Consider the following 19,786-nt stretch of genomic DNA (forward strand, 5'->3'; position numbering starts at 1 on the left):
ACCCTTCCCGTTCCTAACCCCTGGTAATTACTGATTTTTCGTTTCTGTTTTTGCTTCTCTAGAATGCCATATGAATGGAATAACACAGTATGTAACATTTTGAGACTGGGTTATTTGTGGAAATACATTTGAGATCCATCTACGTTTTGTGTATATCACTAATCTGTCCTTCTATATTGCTGTGTGGTATTCCGTGTGTGCATGTACTAACCAGTTTCTGCATCCATGCGCTCATTGAAAGATATTTGGATTATTTCTAGTTTGGAAAATTTTTGAATCGTTCTGTTATATACATTCATATACAGGTTTTGGGGAAAAATTAATTTTCATTTTTCTAGGGTAAATACCTGTAGTGAGTTTGTTGGGTTATATGGTAAGTGTATGTTTCTTTAATTTTATAAGAAACTGTCAAACTGTTTTCTAGAGTGTCTGCACAATTTTATGTTCACACCAGCAGTGTTTGGGGATTTCTATTTCTCCCATCTTCATCAACACTTGGAGTTATCATTAGTTTTTTTAAAACCATTCTAATAGATGTGAAATGGTATCTTATTGTGCCTTTAGTTTGCTTTTCTGGAATGACTTACTGACATTGGGCATCTTTTGACATGTTTGTTTCTCATCCACATACCTGTTGGTAAAATACTGTTGACTTCTGTCCATTTTTTAAAAATTACATTGTTTTCGGGGCGCCTGGGTGGCTTAGTCGGTTAAGCGTCCGACTTTCGCTTAGGTCATGATCTCGCGGTTCGTGGGTTCGAGCCCCGCGTCGGGCTCTGTGCTGACTGCCAGCTCAGAGCCTGAAGCCTCCTTCAGAATCTGTCACTCCCTCTCTCTCTGACNTATCGGGGCGCCTGGGTGGCTTAGTCGGTTAAGCGTCCGACTTTCGCTTAGGTCACGATCTCGCGGTTCGTGGGTTCGAGCCCCGCGTCGGGCTCTGTGCTGACTGCCAGCTCAGAGCCTGAAGCCTCCTTCAGAATCTGTCACTCCCTCTCTCTCTGACCCTCCCCTGCTCACGCTGTCTCTCTCTCTCTCTCTCCTGGAAATAAATAAAACATTTAAAAAAAAAAATTACATTGTTTTCTTAGTTTTCAGTTTTGAGCATCCTTCATCTGATATGTGATTTGCAAATACTGTTTTACAATCTTTTTATTTTCTTGCCAGTGTTCTTAACAGAGCAGAAGTAGTTTTCATATTGATGAACTCAAATTCACTAACTGTCTTCTTTGCTAGATCATGACTTTTGTGTTGTATATTAGAATTCTGTCTTCACCCAAGGTTATAAATATTTCTCTTTTGTTTTGACCTAAGAATTTTAGAATTTCATGTTTTACACTTGGTTTAGTATTTTACGTTTTCTATCAGTTTACATTTACATTTTGAATTTTCATGTGTGTGTATGTATGATGCAAGTTGCAGTTGAGGATTATTAATTTTTTAATATGGATGTCAGTAGTTCCAAGTATCAGTTATTGCAAAGTCTTCCTTTGTCATTTAAATTTCCTTTACACCTTTGTCCAAATCAGCTGACGGTATTGGAGTGGATCTATTTTTAGAGTATCTCTTCTGTTTCATTATTCTTTGTGTTTATCTCTTTACTAATAATATTCTGTCTTGACACTTAGCTTTATGAACTGTCTTAAAGTTGAATGGTGTCCACCATTTGCTCTTCTTTTTCAAAATTGTTTTGGATGTTCCAGTTCCTCTCCTTTCCCACATACATTTTAGAACAAGCTTTTGAATGGGACTTAATCTCTAGTTTCTTTTGGGAAAAATTGATATCTGACCTATACTGAATCTTCCAACCCATGAATTTTATACATGTCACCATTTCTTTAGGTCTCTTTTGATATGTTTCATCAATATTTTATACTTTTTAGTATACAGATACTGAACATATTTTTCTAGAGTTGTTTATTTAATACTAAGTATTTAATGTTTAAGGTATTGCAAATAGAATCTGTTTTAAAATTTTGGTTTCCAAATTTTCACTGCTAGTGGATAGAAATACTATTGACTTCTTTGAACTGGTAAGTATTTTTTATAGATTTCTTGACATTTCTTATATAGAGAATCCATCATGTTGTCTGTGAGTAAGGATAGTTTTATTACTTTCTTTTCAGTCTGAATGCCTTTTAGTTCTTTTTTCTTGCCTTCTTGAGCTGGCTAAAACTTCCAGCATGATATTGACTAAGAGTAGTGAGAGCAGACACATTTGCCTTGTTTTTGTCTTAGGGTAAAAACATTCAATACCTTAACAATAAGAATGATGTTTCTTGGAACGCCTGTGTGGCTCAGTCTGTTAAGCATCCTACTCTTGATTTCGGCTCAGGTCATGATCATGGTTTGTGAGTTTGATCCCTGCGTCAGGCTCTGCACTGACAGCATGGAGCCTGCTTGGGATTCTTGCTCTCTCTCTCTCTCTCTCTGTGCTCCTTTCCCATTCATGTATCTCTCTCTCTCTTTCCCTCTTTCAAAATAAATAAAATAAACACCAAAAAAATGATGTTTCCTGTTGGTGTTTCTGGAGATAAACTTTGTATAATGAAGATGTTCATTCTATTCCTAATTTAATGAGTTAAAAAAATTTTAATGTTTATTTTTGAGAGAGAGAGACAGAGACAGAGTATGAGCAGGGGAGGGGGAGAGAGAGAGATGGAGACAGAGAATCTGAAGCAGGCTCTAGGCTCTGAGCTGTCAGCACAGAGCCCGATGGAGGGCTCAGACTCACGAACTATGAGATCATGACCTGAGCCAAAGTTGGATGCTTAACTGACTGGGCCACCCAGGCACCCCTGTAATTTGATGAGATTTTTTTAAAAAATCTTGAATGAATGCAAAATTTTGCCAAGGGTCTTTTCTGCTTCTATTGATATGATTATTTGGCTTTCCTTTTTAAGCCTTTTAAAGTGTGAATTACATTAACTAATTTTCAACTCTTCAGCCTTGCATTACTGGATAAATCTTACTTGGTTGCAATGTTTTTATATATTGATTTTTTAAAAACATCTATAGTAATTTTCTTTGTTCTGAAGTTGGTCATTTGTAGTAATCACAGTAGACATTCCATCTTTTGTGAATAGCGTTTGAATCCTTTATCTTTTGCCATCCTTTCATTTGGATCACTATGGATCATTATGGATTCATACAGATCCATCATCTGGATCATTCTGCTTTCTGTGGACTTGTAGGTAGCATACAGTTACTTTTGTTTTTATCCAGTCTGAAAATCTGTATCTTTTAACTGGTGTTTTTGGACCATTTACATTTAAACTAATTATTCACATGCCTATAGTTATACCTATCAGTTTGTTGACTTTCTTTTTGCCTTTAAGTCATTTCATTCTTTTTTTTTTCTTGTAGCTTCAGTTTCTTTACTGAAAAATTCTGTTTCCATTCATTCCAGGAATGTTTGCCCTTACTTCTGGGGCCATGGCTATTGCTGGGCTTTTAATATTCATCTTTGTCAATTTTATCCTGAAAGTGCAAGTGCGGTGTTGTGGGTCAAAGACCCATTTCTTGACAATAAGTGTGTCATTGCCCTCTTACCTGAGGTCTTAGTCCTAGTCCTACATAAGCGCCAGACACTTCCTAGATGAGAGAAAAGAGAGATAATTTTTCTCTGCTTCTGAAGGGGGATGATGCAGCACCCTCCAACCCTCCTCAGAAGGTCTCCTTCTAACCCAAATGGCCTGCATCCAAACTCCAACTCTTTGATATGTAAATAAAATCTCTCCAGGAGCCAGACAGCCCTGTGAATCTCTACTCTTAAAACCTAGAAATATTTCTAAGATCTGAGGCTTCATCTTTTTTGACATGTCAATACTTAGGAAGCTAGTGAGCCCGTTTCCCTAGCACTTTGTGAGTTTAACCATATGAGCTAGTCTAGACTTTAATAATTTTGCCTTCCCAGGGAAATTAGAAAAGTCTTATTATCCTGTCAGATCAGAGCAATTAATTCAACAAATAGCTATGGATCAATTTCTCATGGTATTTGAAGATTCTCAGGAGGCGAGGGCTTTTTATAGGAGGAACAAGGAATCTAGGAAAATTTTATCACCCCACCACCATTATGATAGCTGCATTAAAATCTTTGTCTGATAAATCTAATATTTAGGTCATCTTGGAGTTGGCATCTATTGACTGATGGTCTTTTTTTCTTAAGAGATGTTTAGGTTTTCCTGATTTCTTTTATGTCCAGAAACTTTAGATTTTATCCTAGATATTTTGAATATGACATTATGAGAGTCTGGATCCTGTTTAAATCATCTGGATTTGTGTTCTTGTGATTATTTGTTTTAGTTTGGATCAGATATTACCCACTTTCTGTGGACTGTGGTTCTAATGTCAATTTAATTTTCAAAGACTCTGAAGTGCTATTTGATCCATCTCACTTGTTTCTCTCCCATAGGCCAATCTGAAACTTGAGTTAAGTGTTCAAAATCCTCACTGTGCTGATTCTGGTTGAAATCGTGCATGCACAAATCTGGGTTGGGCTCAGGACTCCATACACAGATTTAAAGTATCCCTTTCTCCAACTCCTTCCTCTCCATAATTTGCTTTGCACTTTCTGATTTCCAAGGCTCCTCACTACTACTCTTCTGGGTAAAAAAAAAAAAAAAAAAAGTCAGGGCTTTGCCCTCCCTATGTTCTTACCAGGATTCAATATTGCATGTTTTACTTACCCAGCATCCCTGGGCAGAGGATGGGACTCTGTCTCATTGGCAGCACTCTGTGTAGAGCAGGGCAAGTTGACAGGGACTGCATGGCTGCTACTGGGGGTGGGGGGGAGGCAAATGACACTGAATCTTTCCAGGCTCCCTTAGAATGTGTGTGTGTGTTGGGGGGATGGTGGATCTCCCAGGGCTCCATTCCACAGGACACACACCAATAGTGGAGAAGGGAAAGGACACAGCTCTTCGCTGACCTTCACTTGGAGCAGGGTGTGGAGAGTCAACAAGATTGCTACAGCTCTGTAGAGTGGAAGAAGGGCAGTGCTTCTGTGTTGGCGTTCACCTAGAGGAGGGAGGTAGCATGAAAAGGACTGTGGGGTGGATTGTTTCCCAGATCCTCTACTCCTTTCTCTGGAGCCCTGTAAAGGCAGACATATCTTGGGGCTTTCTCTGTTTACACTTATTGGCAGTTCCATCTTTTGGGTTACTCCAGCATCCAGGGCAGAATATGCAGGAGGCAAACAAATAAACAACCCTTAATGACAACAAAAACCAAATCCTACAAAGAAACTAGCAAAAAAGAAGGGATTCATCATCACGTTGTATCTCAAGTTTATAATTCTAATAGCATTATCTGATGTTTTTTTCAGCCCAGAGTTTTTCACTGCAATTAGTGAAAATGATAAGGTGGAACATATTTATTCCATCTTTATCAGAACCAAACCCAGATTTATTTTTAAATGTAATAGAGCAAACTATGGTTTAAATCAAACAAAATGTTTAAAGTAGTACGAGCAATAATCCAGTGGGATTATAGTGTGCAGAATCAAAGTTTAGTTCTCCTTCCCATAATTAAAAGATTATTCTTCTTCAGGTTTTTTTTAATTTAATTTTTTTAAACATTTATTTATTATTTTGAGAGACAAAGACAGAGCAGGAGCAGAGCAGGGTCAGAGAGAGACACAGAATCTAAAGCAGGCTCCAGGCTCTGAGCTGTCAGCACAGAGCCCGATGTGGGCTTGGAGGCATGAACTTCAAGATCATGACCTGAGCCAAAGTCAGACATTTAACTGACTGAGCCACCCGGGCATCCTGATGGTCACCTTCTTTAAAAGTCATACTTACCTTCAGCTAAAACAAAATAGATAAACACTTCTTGTCATGTTGGTTTTGTGTGTGTGTGTGTGTGTGTGTGTGTGTGTGTGTGTGTGTATGTGTGTGTGTGTATGTCTGACAGTTTGATATTATTTGAGTAAAAAGAAAGAATTTTATATAATATTTTGGAATATGTGGCTTTGTGCTCTATTATAATATTATCTTGTGTTTAACCTACTCCGAACTTTGTGATAACATGAAATTGAAATTTATGCTTCATGTATTTTGGTGTGTTGGCAAAAGGTGGTTCTGGTTGCATGAACTTTTAATTTCTTGCCTGTAGGAGATTACCTCCAATATTTACCTGCATTTCTGGCAGATTCAGCTAATCAAAAGTTGGAGATTATATGTGCATAGCTTTTATTATCAAAGTTCTTGGTTCTCTCTTTTATTTTTAGAATAAAAAGGGAAGTATCAATCTATTTAAATATATGTTTCTACTGACATCCTCACTGTATGTAATCAGACAATGAGAGAGACAGAAGATAGTTAAAATGACAAAAGTGAAAAAAAAAAAAACAGGCTAGAATCAATGGTTTCCAACAAGAATTTTGTCACTAGGTCTTAGAGTACTTACAGCACATAACAGGACACCTGCCAGCCTTCAAGCCTTCTTGAAGTGAATGTCTCCCTTTGTATGAATTAAATGATTAACTCTATTGTATACTTATGTCTAATAAGGAAGTTAATACCTCAATTCATATCAGATTTGCTTTCTTTATGTTGACATCCTTCAAAGAGTTGGGAACTCATTTTCTTTACTGGCTTTTTCCCACGTCCTAGAAAAATTGTTTAACATATTGATAATTAATATGCATGTGAAATGCTTTTATTGATGACATAACCAACTTTTAGAAAGCACCCAAACCTCACTTCACGTATAAATGCTTTCCAGGATTCCCATTGGGATTCTCAATTGTCAATTCTGAATGCTGGATTCCATTTTGAGTTTTTGAAATAGGATTTGAGGGTCCTAATTCATGGGAGTCTCATCCGTAATAATTAAAAATAGACTGAATATTGCTGTTATACAGAGTAAAAATCTGTGCCTTCCCAGTTTCTTAAAGTGAAATATGACAAGTGCATTACATGAGACTAAATCAAACAAATTTTACTGAAATTACTACATCAAAAACATTTCAGGAAACTGTATGTTCCTTTCTGTTCTCATCATAATAAAACAGAGTTCTAGAATAGCTTTTATAAATTTAAGACCATCTTAAATTTCAGATCTCAACACCTGTCAGGGCCTTCTGTAACTAGTAAAGAACAATTGTATCTATTTGCAAAGTTAATCTTTGAAAGCCTGGCATCTAGCTAGACACTTGGGATACTTTGGTGGAAGTTCAAGGTGTTCTTAAGAACATTGGGTCTGAAATCTGCTAGTTCAGGTCTTATGAGCCAAAATTACTAGGAGCCAATGTGGTCCTTCTTGCTTGGTGCTGTTATACGCTGCTGTGGGCAGGCTTTCATACAGACACCTCCAGGGAACAAATTAACCTCCCTGATTTCATTTATTCACTGGTAGCTTAAAATAATCCTACTGGTATGGTATCCTTGGGAACCTGGAAAACTGGCATTAAAAGACTGCATAAAAGCCTGGGGCAGTGTTCATTGCAATTTGCCCTTTGGACGGTTATTTTGACCATATCACTGTATGTTTTTCAAGTTGGCTATTTTGTTTGCTATTTTTAGGACTGATTTCTTCAGGATCAAATATATTTCCATAAAGTGTATCTTCAACAAAGATGCCATGTAACTTCTGTTCTACCCAGCATTAAATGACTACTGGATTTAAATAGTTGTAAAATTACTGAATATTTTCCCAAGTATGAATATGAATACTGATAATAATGTGGAATCTGACAGTTTCCTAGATGACTCCAACATCAGAGGGAATGAAAAAGCATTCCTCTTCCTACCGCAGACACAATCTCCCACCAAAGACTGTCTCTTTGCATCTTATGAAGGTGCTTGATTTAAACTAATACTTCTAAGATTAAGCTACTTAAAAACGTAATTAAGAGATCTATGTAATTCAGGTCACTAAAGCCACAAAACCTTCCACATCGTTAAAATGTACCCAGAAATGACAGTACCCCAGAAACAACAAATGACAAGCATTTACCAGGCCTGTTACCCTAACATTTATACAGATATTCCTCAATGTAAGAAGAGGTTATGTCTTTTTTTTATAGTTTATTTATTTTTGAGACAGAAAGAGAGAGACAGAGCAAGAGCGAGGGAGGGGCAGAGAGAGAGAGAGAGGGAGACACAGAATCTGAAACAGGCTCCAGGCTCTGAGCTGTCAGTACAGAACCCGATGTGGGGCTTGAGCCCACAAACCACAAGATCATGACCTGAGCTGAAGTTGGATGCTTAACCGACTGAGCCACCCAGGTGCCCCAAGAAGAGGTTATGTCTTTTACTTTTATTATTTTTTAAAAATTTTAAATGTTTTTTATTTATTGCTGAGAGAGAGAGACAGTGTGAGAAGGGGAGGGTCAGAGAGAGAGGGAGACACAGAATCTGAAGCAGGCTCCAGGTTCTGAGCTAGCTGTCAGCACAGAGCCCGATGCAGGGCTCGAACCCATGAACTGTGAGATCATGACCTGAGCCGAAGTCGGCCACCCAACCAACTGAGCCACCCAGGCACCCCAAAGAGGTTATCCTGTGATAAACCTATCGTAAATTGAAAAGATCGTAAGTTGAAAATGTATTTAACACACCTAACCTGCCAAGCAGTATAACTTAGCCTACCTCACTTTAAACATGCTCAGAAAACTCACATCTGCCTATAGTTGGACATAATCATCTAATGTAAAACATACTTTATAACGAAGTATTGAATACCTCATGTAACTTATTGACTACTGTACTGAAAATGAAAAAGAGAATGGTGGTATGGTAGAGAGTGGTTGGAAGTGTATCAGTTGTGTACCCTGTGATCACTTGGCTGTCTGGGAGCTGAGGGTTCCTCCACTGCCCAGTGTCACAAGAAAGGATTGTAGTGCATATTGCCAGCTTAGGAAAAGCCCAAAATGCAAAATTTGAAGTATAGTTTCTACTGAACTCATATTGCTTTCAGACCATCCTAAAGACGATAAGCCGTAAATTGGAACCATTGCATACTTTTGGCGAGAAAGTTACCTTTTAAGTTGTATTACTTTTTCAGTTCTTAAATGCCAGTTAATCACAGATGCTTATGGTGGATGTTATGTGGAAGAAATACATGAAAATGGCTTTTGATATTTTTTACTGCCCCCCCCCCGCCCAGGACATTTGTTTGGTTCTGTCCCTTAAATGTTGCCAAGACATTCTTTGCTGCTTTCCTTTTTAATGATTCAGTTGTTGAAATCATTATTTGGCATGCAAATATTATTTATGGAGCCAACAATGAAAGCGATCCCCCCTTCCTTTATGGCATATTTTTAATACTGATTGATTAATATAATATTTTACAGATGACATAAAATTCTGGTAAATGATTATGTTTTTCATAGATTTTTAAGAGTTTTTCTACAAACTAGGAAAAAATGTGAAATTTTGATACTGTAGAAAACTGTGTTATATATTACTTCTGATTTTAAAATACTCTGTCCATACAGAAAACCAGTCAGAATTTCCCCATCTACTTTAAAAAAAGTTTTTTTTTTTAATGTTTATTTATTTTTGAGAGAGAGAGACAGACAGAGCGTGAGCAGGGGAGGGGCAGAGAGAGAGGGAGACACGGAATCTGAAGCAGGTTCCAGGCTCTGAGCTGTTAGCAGCGAGCCTGACACAGGGCTCAAACTCATTGCGAGATCATGACTTAAGCCGAAGTTGGATGCTTAACAGACTGAGCCACCCAGTTGTCACCTCCCGCCCCGACCCCCGCATCTGCTTCTAAATATGATAGTACTGAGGGTGGAAACGTGGTGAAATTAAAACAATAAGGTGAATGAATGGTAAACTAGAAAGTTTGATGTTTGATTTGGTTAAAATTATGGTTACACTGGTTAGGTGACAAAATACCTGGATGATCAATTATTTTTGTAGTAATTCGAGCAGATACCTTGGCATTTTCCAAACTAAGGTAGAGAGGCTTATGGCACCAGTGAAAACTTGAACAAAGTGGTTTTTTTTTTTTTTTTTGACAATAAAAATTACCTGGTTAGCGCAGTAAAAATTTTTCTCTACTCAGTAAGGGAATCCTAAATCAGAAGTACAGGATTGGGCCTACCAATTCTACATCCTATCTGCTGTAGACAAAATATTCTCTCCACAGACTGTGGCTGAGTATACGAACTCCCAGTACAGATCTCTGGCAATGAAATTTGTCTCTACTCTAAGCATATGGACCTAAAACATAAATAAGATCTTAACAAATGGGAAAGCTGTTGGAAGCTTTTTGAGAGTTCCAACTGAAGCCCTGGGAGAAGATGGTGTTGTGTGGTCTGTATAGTATGTGTTTTGCAGGAGCTTTTTAGTTAGACCCAACTAATGGAGGATGCAGTCTACCTCTCTAACTCAGCAATGAAGTTCATAAAACATATACCACAAAAATTAATTTATTTAACACATACTGTCTTCAGCACTAGAAAGTCAAAAACTATGTGGATGGCAACTCTTATAACTCAGTACTTCAAAGTGGATGGTAACAATAGGATATGAGGGAAGCATTGATTTCTATACTTCATTAGGGGCAGTGTGAGGTAGTGCACTGGGTTTGTACCAAACGTTCTGGTCGTTCACCGAGTCTTCCAGGACTCATTTTCAATTTGGTGTAATTAAAAGAAAAACAAATTTTTCCTGGAAACTTTGGGCTTGAAAGCATCATGTCCCAGATTCTGCTGTGTTTTTCCTCTCTCTCCGGTCGTGCCTTTTTAGTCTAGTTTGTTAGCTTCTTTTTCTTGTAGCCATTAAGTGTCAGAGTTCCTTGAGGCTTTCAGCTTCTTGCTGCTTTCTCCCTAAATAATCTAATCTTTGTCTTAGCTTTCATTACCATCTATGCATTAATACATTTAACGCACATCTCCAGATTAAGACTCCCATCAAATTCAACTGACCTGACTCGGACATCCAAAGATGCCTCAGTGGAACATCTCCAAGACTTAATATGTAATCATTCCTTCCAGGCCTAGCCTTCCCTAGTATTTTCTGGCTTAGAAAATGGCACCACTATCCAATCAGCCGTTCAAATTAAAGCACATAGAATCATCCTTAACTTCCCTACCTTCTTCTTGCTCCATATACATATGGAGCAAAATATGTTCATTTTACCTTTAGAGAAACTCTAGAATCTTCACACCCTTTGTCATAGCCGTAATCTACTATGGTAGCCTCATGGGAGATTTGAACAAACTGCAGTACTCACCCTTAACAATCCTCTATTTGTTCTCCACAGTGGACCCAAATTAAGTTTGCTTTTCAAAATATACTCTGAAGTGAAAGAAGCCAATCTGAAAAGACTACATACTGCATGGTTCCAGAATTCTGGAGAAGGGCTTTGGAGACACTGAAAAGATCAATGTTTGCCAAGGGCTAGCAGGAAGGAAGGATGCATCAGCAGAGCACAGGAGATATTTCAGGGCTATGAAACTATTCTGTAAAATGCAATACAATGATGGACACATTTCATAAAATCCACTGAATGTACAACACCAAGAATGAACACTAATGTAAAGTGTGGACTAGGGTGAGAATGATATGTTGATGTTGGTTCATCAATTCTAACAAATACACCACTCTGGTGAGAGATTTTGAGAGTGAGGGAGGTTGTGCATATATGGGGGCAGGAGATATATGACAACTCTCTGTGCTTTCCGTTCAATTTTGCTATGAATCTAAAACTACACTAAAAAATAAAGTCTTTTAAAAAAAAATTCCACAAAAATCTTGCATCTCCTCCTCAGCTCGTGAAAGTGCTTTACCGCTTTTCCAACTTTACTAAATTGGAAGTCCTTAGCGCAGTGCCTTTCCACCTGTGCAGCTTCATTTCCTCTTGCACCTTTCTCAATCTTTCTGTCTGTTTTCTAGCCACATTAGTTTCTTTCGTTCAGGTTCAAATGGTTTGTGTGAAGTCTCTCCTCAGGGCTTTGCCCCACCCTTCCTCCTTGCCTATTCAGGGTCTACTCATCCTTTACACCTGAGCTCATTGTCATTTCCTGACGGCTTCTCTGAGCCCCCTACCCTTCTGCTTTTGCTATGTATTTCATATAAAAACCCAAGTTATTTTGGAGGCTTTTGCTATTGCTCTTATAGAAAAACCCAGTTATTTCCCCAGCACCCCTACCGCTTTTATATTTAGACATTCACAATAATAAATACTCGTGATTGTTTGCTAAGATTGTTCTCATCTATTAGACTGTAAGCACCTATTTTTGCTCAGCATTGAGCCTAGTTTGGTGGTTGGAACACAGAAGGAGTTAGTAAATATTTGTTGAAAGAATGAATAAAGAATAAGAAGTGTCAAATGGGCTGTTGGTTTATTGCTCCCTGTTTTCTCCAGCTATTAGAGGTTTGCAGTCCCTGAAATACCTATTACTGTCTCAGAAGAGGACATTTCGAACAATCATTTTTAAAAGTACCATCACAGCAGAAATGTTTTTTTTTTTTTTTAACCCTCAGCTTCTGTATTTCATGTGGTTACTCTGTGGGTTCTTGTGATTCTAGATTGATGGCTGCTTTGTTCTTTAAGATATTTAGAACTTAGGGTAAGCAGTATGAAAATGGCTCCCCGACAGGGGTGATTATCTGAAGTCAGGGCTTCATGCCATTCCCAGCCTTTTCTTTCAAGTCTGAAAATCCTCTCTGGATGGGTGGCCATTCAAGAAAAAAGATGCTCTGTTCACTGCTCAGTAACAGATACAGATATAAAATCCCCGTTTAGTCTTGGAACTGCCTTGGATTTCTCTGGAAAGTGTGCTGATGGTAGCCAGCACTAATGCTAAATCACCATGAGGCCCTTTGTTTTCGGATGCACACGCAGTGTGTTCTCATGCGGTGGCCACTGCATATCTGCCCTGACTTCATTAAATAAACAAGTGAGGTGAAGAAACAATTCCCCTACCTTCCAGGTAAGCTCAGCAATTTGTCTTAATCACCGTTAGCCTTTTGTGAGTGACTACCATGGGGCTCCTAATAATTCGTTCACCCTGGTTACAATGATGTGAATTGTGAATTAGTAATTTTCACGCAGGCAGCTATAGGGGTTGGGTTCTCTAACATGTACTTTTTTTCCCAGTTGAAATACATGTATCTATATCTATTTCTCTATGTGTTCATATATATATATATGTGTATATATATATACACATAGGTCTTCTAAATGAGTGCTTTCCTTATTACAGTCGGTCCTCTCTCACGGCGCGGTGGCCGACTGCGCTGTTGTTGGTAAGGAAGATCCTTTGAAAGGTCACGTCCCCTTAGCACTCTGCGTGTTGAGAAAAGGTGAGAGATCTTTGTGCTCCCCCAGTGTTTGGGTTCTGAATGATTAACTGGTTAATTCAGTGTTTATCCATCTGAACTTTCTCCCTAGATATTAATACAACAGAGAAACAAGTTTTGGAAGAAATTGTGAACCATGTTAGACAGAGCATTGGCCCTGTGGCTGCTTTTCGAAATGCACTGTTTGTCAAACAGTTACCCAAAACAAGATCTGGCAAAATTCCCCGGTCGGCTCTGTCTGCCCTGGTCAATGGCAAGCCGTATAAGGTAAATTATCCAAGATGTTTAATGCCAGGGTCTGAAATACTTTTACCCGCCTTTTGGCGCACGCGCGTGTGTGTGTGTGTGTTTTAATGTTAAGGGAGAACCTGCATAGCCAGTCTCTAGGAATGAGGGTTGTGGAAACACATATTAATTAAAACCATATGCTTTGAGATTATAGGAACCAGTGTGTGAAAATACTTTTAGTATGTCAGTTAAATGTACACAACTTGTGGAAATGCAGTCTTACTGAATTAAAGACACATCTTCCTTCACTGTGGTTCATTAATGGCTATTATTGAATGAGAAAGCAAACAGTTGAGGCCCGTTATGCATGCTGGTTATATACATGCTGTATATACGCAGACATATGCTGGTTATATAGTTCTAATTTATATATATTCTAATTATTTCTCCTGTTTTGAGTGAAAATTCTTTTGGAAAATGTTAGACTAATTCAAATATATGTATCTAGTCACCGATATCTACAAGGAGGTGATGCAATAGTAGTTTGAGGAAATGCAAAAAAAAGAAAAAAAAATTCGCAGGAGGCACGTAGAAGGGCTCAGTAGAGGGATTCTAGAGAAAAGACCATTTAGTAATGAGGGAGCCTAAGGCAAGCTGACAGGCTGCAATGCCCCCCCACCCCTCAAGTGGGATGTGTGTGACATTCCTCAGGTACTCCAGGCAGCCCAAGAACAAAGGAAAGGACATAAAACAAATGGCTAAACTGATAAGAGTCTCCATCAATTCATTTTAGTAATATTACAAGAAAAAGGCCATTTTACCAATAACCAAGTCTCCAGGAACTCCCTGCTATCTTAAGGATAATGCTTTGCTAGAGAGAAAAACAACCTGAGCTTGACAATAGGTAGGCCTCAAGTCATCTGTAAATCCTCTTTAGCATATAGAAATCCCTTTAAGAAACTTCCTCTTGGGGCGCCTGGGTGGCTCTGTCGGTTAAGCTTAAGCGTCTGACTTCGCTCAGTTCATGATCCTCATGGTTCGTGGGTTCGAGCCCCACATCAGGCTCTGTGCTGGCAGTTCAGAGCCTGGAGCCTGCTTCAGATTCTGCGTCTACCTCTCTCTCTGCCCTCCCTAGCTCACACTGTCTCTCTCAGAAATATATAAAACATTAAAAAAATTTAAAAAAAACTTCTCTTAACTTTACCTCCTTCAACTCCAAGGTATGTAAGCAGTCACACTTCATAACCCCAGTGCAGCTCTTTCTGCCCACAGGTCCTGTCCCTGTGCTTTCATAAAATCACCTTTTTGGCACTAAAGACTTCAAGAATTCTTTTTTGGCCATTGGCTCTGAACCCCCACCAACACCCCGAAACCCTATTATTTAGAACGAATAGTTTTGCTAGCTGATCGGTTTATTACTCTGGAAGACTACAAATAATGTTTTAAAATATTAAAATCAGAGTTCCCTTGTTTTGAACATTTCTATATGCATATTATAAGATAATGGGGAATACAGCATTGCATGTAATTGTTTAATTATGGACAGATGGAAGGGGTTTGAGGAAGAACATTCATCAGACTCTCATTTTTTCTTTTCAGATAACGCCTACAATTGAGGACCCCAGCATTTTTGGGCACATAGAAGAAGTGCTGAAGCAGGCATCGTGACTTTCTTTTTTCCTATTTTGAGTCAGTTTGAGTCAATTTTCTAATTGGGAGTCAAATTTTTTGAATCCTTTCCCACAAATAAATATTTGAATAGGAATTACTTGCAAACCAAAATGTGAATTGTAAAGCTTGGTCTAAAAAAAAAATTATTGAAGACTAGAGAAAGACCTGCACCTTCTGTTTAATTAGACCCAATTAGCATCTTTTTCAGTTGCCTGGAACATGGTTCATGGTCTACCACTTTAGGAAGAATATAGCTAATGTATGATTTTAAAAAGCTGACCCCCAAATATTTTAATTGAAAGTGACACATTAACATGGAACTACTTTCTGAAATGAGGAATCTGTAGCTTTGAACCAAAACCTAAAACTCAAGTTGAAGTCAGAAAATAACAACTTTTCTTACAGAAATTCTGAATATTTTCTAACGTTCTTGAAATGTCCTTATGCATAGTTATTATAAAGAAAATAGATAAAACGGAAGGTTTTAGGTAATCACCTAGACAGATGATTTTCTGGAGAGGAGGATCTGTCTACTCATACATTTCCTGAGGGAAGCTTAGATACCAGGGTATAGCTCTGCCTTCAGGTCATTTTGACTTAGTCAAGGGAAATCACATGCCTGACAGATTCAAGAGGTCATTTAGCCCAATCTGTTTGTCATGGAGATGAGAGCACTTTGGGGTTCCTCCTGTCTCAGGTAACAGTCGACTGTACGGTTAATGATTCCAGCATCCTATAAAAACAAGGAAATGACACAGAAATGCAGTAAACTGAGGAAGAAAGCTCTTAAGGAAGAAATGTAAAATTTTTACGTTATGCTTAACGATCAGGAGTTTTTTTAGAAATCCCTAATCCAGATTTTTATGTGAAATCTCCAAGTTTTAAATAACTCACTAAAAAATATTGTGACATCCAAGCACATCTTTCCATTTAAAATTATATAAAACTATTGAGCATTTAAAAAAAATTACTGAAAATGAATCTTTGTTAATAAGTTTTTGATAATGTACCAATTAGCCAGGGCAGATATAGATAATTGAATATATGATTTACTTAGGATTCTACAAGATATCAGTTATTAAAGAATACATTTAAACTAAAAAATAAATATACCATGCCCATTGAGTCTTTGATGGTGCTCGAAGTATTTCAGTCCATCAGGAAAATTATTTTTAAGAGCAGCTATTCTAACATAATAGTCTGGATATATGAAATATGTGTGAGAGATAACAGATAAGAGCTTATTTACTTGTTTATTTCATAAAGATTGCTTACAACCTATATATAAAGACATTGTGAAAATGCTAGGTTTATTATTACTTTTTTTTTTTGGACCATAAGCTGTAAATAAATGGCTTCTCAAAGCAGAGTCCTATTTGCTTAAATTGGCTTCTTGATTGTTACACCTGAAAATTTCTTCAGCTAATTGTTCTCTTTAATTATTTTAGTAGCCTGCAGTAAACCAACTAGATAGACTTTCAATTTATAATTTGAAGCTGCTGAGTTCCTTAAAGTGTCCCTTCTCTTGGGTACATTTGACCCATTATCACAACTGTAATCTTAACAATATATTCTTGTTAAGAATATTAACAACTGCTTTTTCAGGTAAGAATCAGTTAATTTGAAATGGCAAATTCTTTCGCTGAATGTGTATCATTGTTCATTTGTGAGGTATAAACAAAGGCCGGTCCGAGAACTGTGGGAAGAGCACATCAGTGGATGTCTCGCACATTTTTCCTGGCAATCAATCCTGAAGGGACATGTTAGCTAGCAGGCTCGAGTTATTTTCCAATAACTTGGGGCATGGACTGGGGAGCAAGTACTGTTCTTGCATCTGGCTGAGGAAATTTATCTCCTCCGAAGAGTCAGAGGAAGTACTGTTACTTTTACGTGTCTAGAAATGGGGCAAAAAAGATACACTTGAATTGTTGGACTGCCTAAAATTTGGTAGAAAAAAAGGAATTTTCTCTTTCATTCTTACCATAAAGCACTTTCACTAGATAGTAACTAAAATATTCTGGATTAAATGTATCTTTAAAATAACAATATAATGTTACTAAAAATACAATCATATTTAAATTTGCTGAAATAAGTCCACATGACCTTCTTTTGATATTTTCATAGAATTTTTTACTGCAAGATATTGGAAAAATTTAAATATAAAGATTTTCTTTTAAAATCTATGGAAAAGTGTTTTCCAGTTATTATGCTCTGGACAGTACATTAAATATATAAAAATTAGATCTGTTTTACATCTAAGGAGGACTTTTGAGTTTATATAAAATTGTATTTGAGAAGTCTCTCATCATTACAAATGTGAAAATTCATAAATTTGATAGATGGTCAAAAGGAAATAATTGAGATTCTGAGCTCAGTCCATTAAGTGGATTTTAGAATCTGGCAGAAATTATACTATAAGTTGAAAAGTATTTTATGCTTTTTTTTGAGGGAATACTAGATCTTTTTATCTCTATACATTAGAATCTATTATAAACAACTAACATTTCTTACTGGTTATTCTCTAAAGGGGAGAAATTGATGTGATTAAGTCATGAATTGAGAGTAGATACAAATTTAGTTTGTTACTGTAATATCATAGTTTCTGTATTATATTTCATTTCCTAATTCAATATCCCAGTGATCAAATGAATTGAAAAAGCTCTTTTCCATTGTTTCTGCTCAGGCAACATTTCTAGAAAATTTAAAAAATCACCTTCATAAGCAAGTTCAGTGCTCCCTCTTGTGGCCAACTCACTTTTGAAGATAAAAAGTAGACTGAGAGTCACTAGAAGAACAATTTTCATTATAGTTTAAATTGTTAAACATGTGACTAGAAAACAAAAATTAAACAGAGAACTGGAAGTATTTTTTATTGACAGTGGAGAGGGTTTCTGTTACCATTACCTTTTGACCGAATCTGTTAAACAAAAATAGACATCAAAACAAATGTAATGTACGTGCAAACAGCAAATTAAATACAAAAAGGAAATTACTAATGACAGGTCTTGCGCTTCATAAGATCAAGCAGCAGAAAATCAGCAGTTAGATAAATGGTATTATTAAATAGGTTTTACTTTGAAATCTCCCATATAAACAAGGAATAAACAACAGTAACACCACCAAATAAAGCCACAGGGAAGAGGTTACTCTTCTATACTTTTATACACTATATATGTTAACCATTCTGTCTTTCATTTATTTCCTCTGATAAGACTGACTTCAGGGAAGTCTCAACAAGGCCATCTTGGCTAGAAGCTTGTGACATTAGACATGAGTCTGGCTAATGCCCTTTTACATCGACAAGAGGGAAAGGTTTCTGGGTTTGGTTTTTTCCAATGGAAATGAGCCTCAGGCTCTGCAGTGGTTGACATTCACTGAGCAGCGCTGGCTGGCGGTTCGAGATATCTGATGAACATGTGGTTCTTAGTAAAGAAGTTTTTTTTTTTTTTTCCTCTTTTTTCTTGGTCCATGGATAACAAGAGAAGATAATGTTTATTCCTTATAAATTATTTTTTAAATATTTGCTCTTGACTCTTGTAAACAGTTTAGCTTTGTTTTGTATTGAAAAGGAGATCGAGCCATCACAGTGCTATTTCTAAAGTTATAGGACATCCCTGATTGCCTTTAAAGGACTATTTTTGGCTCCAGTTCCAGGTTAAATCATTCCTTTTTACATGATCAGAGGCAGGTTTTCAGCTTTAAGTATTGACAGACTTGAAGGAGAAACATATCGATTCGACTGTTACAATTCAAAAACTGTAAAAATGGTGGAATGGTAAAATACAAACAGTACTTGGAATTGTCAAATGTTTGCACTCGAGACTCCATGAACCATATATTTTATTTTTTTAAAAATCATATTTATATCCATTTACATAAGACTTACACATTTAAAAAGAAATACATACACAGTAATACATAAAGGCCTAGTATATTACAATAAAACATGAAAAAACAAGTGGCTCCATTTCATAAAAGCATCTGTTGTACAGAATTTATGATGTGGATGATGCTTATTATTCAAATGACTTAAGCATTTTCTTACAATTGTAGTAAACTAATCAAACTTAACATCTGACTCCCCGAAAATCACATTTGCAGCTTAATAAACCATCACTTGTGGTGTTTCCTTAGAATTCAGTCTTCACAAAGGTTTTTACTGTTCGTCCTCATAGATGGTAGTGCACTTTAGGTAGAGTAGGCTGAAAAGACGACATCTGAAATAGTTAATGCACAGTGTTAGTCTGCTGTCAGTTCCCGGACTGGAAAGTCCCCTTTTGCCTCCGTTGCTGCTCCTCCGTGCAGCCTGCCTACTTCCAGCCTAGGAGTCTATAAACGGAATGCCAGCTAGGTTCTGACCGATAGCTGGACAGCATTAACATTTGCTCTTTCTCCAACTTTGTGTAGGCCGACTTAATAAATAACAAAATTTGCTTGAGTTTGTGGAAAGCATGGCAGTAAATATAAACAAAGGTATTCATAGAAAATGTGAGCAGTCCTTTCGAAAAATCTGCAGCTTCCTCGTCAGTAAATTTGGTTGAATTGACTTATTTCATGGAATGGATTCTTATTTTAGTTCATATCTTTTAGAGCTCTTAAAAAGACACCTTTCTTTATTTAAAAAAATTTAA

At 37.1% G+C, this 19,786-nt stretch overlaps 2 protein-coding genes across 14 annotated transcripts in view; one reads left to right on the forward strand and one right to left on the reverse strand.

Annotated features, from left to right (window-relative positions):
* The window catches only part of ACSS3 (acyl-CoA synthetase short chain family member 3), a 160,714-nt gene extending 144,190 nt beyond the window's left edge, over positions 1-16,524 (forward strand). For 2 of the 4 annotated variants that reach the window (XM_039235553.1, XM_039235555.1), the window contains exons 14-16: positions 13,160-13,259; positions 13,348-13,523; positions 15,084-16,524. In XM_039235553.1, the coding sequence (XP_039091484.1) occupies positions 13,160-13,259; positions 13,348-13,523; positions 15,084-15,152 (345 nt within the window). In that variant the 3' untranslated portion in view covers positions 15,153-16,524. Of the gene's footprint in view, positions 1-62; positions 213-13,159; positions 13,260-13,347; positions 13,524-15,083 lie in introns of those variants that run through there. The other 2 variants (XM_039235552.1, XM_039235554.1) reach the window with 2 other exon arrangements.
* Positions 16,525-17,999: 1,475 nt separating this feature from the next.
* The window catches only part of PPFIA2 (PTPRF interacting protein alpha 2), a 110,563-nt gene continuing 108,776 nt past the window's right edge, over positions 18,000-19,786 (reverse strand). For all 10 annotated transcript variants that reach the window (XM_039235566.1, XM_039235564.1, XM_039235563.1 and 7 more), the window contains one exon: positions 18,000-19,372. Coding sequence is in view for 2 of the 10 variants with exons in the window: in XM_039235561.1 (XP_039091492.1) it covers positions 19,325-19,372 (48 nt within the window). In the remaining 8 variants the exon portion in view is untranslated. The remainder of the gene's footprint in view (positions 19,373-19,786) is intronic.

Source organism: Hyaena hyaena, unplaced genomic scaffold (assembly GCF_003009895.1).
Source record: "Hyaena hyaena isolate Hyena2069 unplaced genomic scaffold, ASM300989v1 scaffold_99, whole genome shotgun sequence".
NCBI lineage: Eukaryota > Metazoa > Chordata > Mammalia > Carnivora > Hyaenidae > Hyaena > Hyaena hyaena.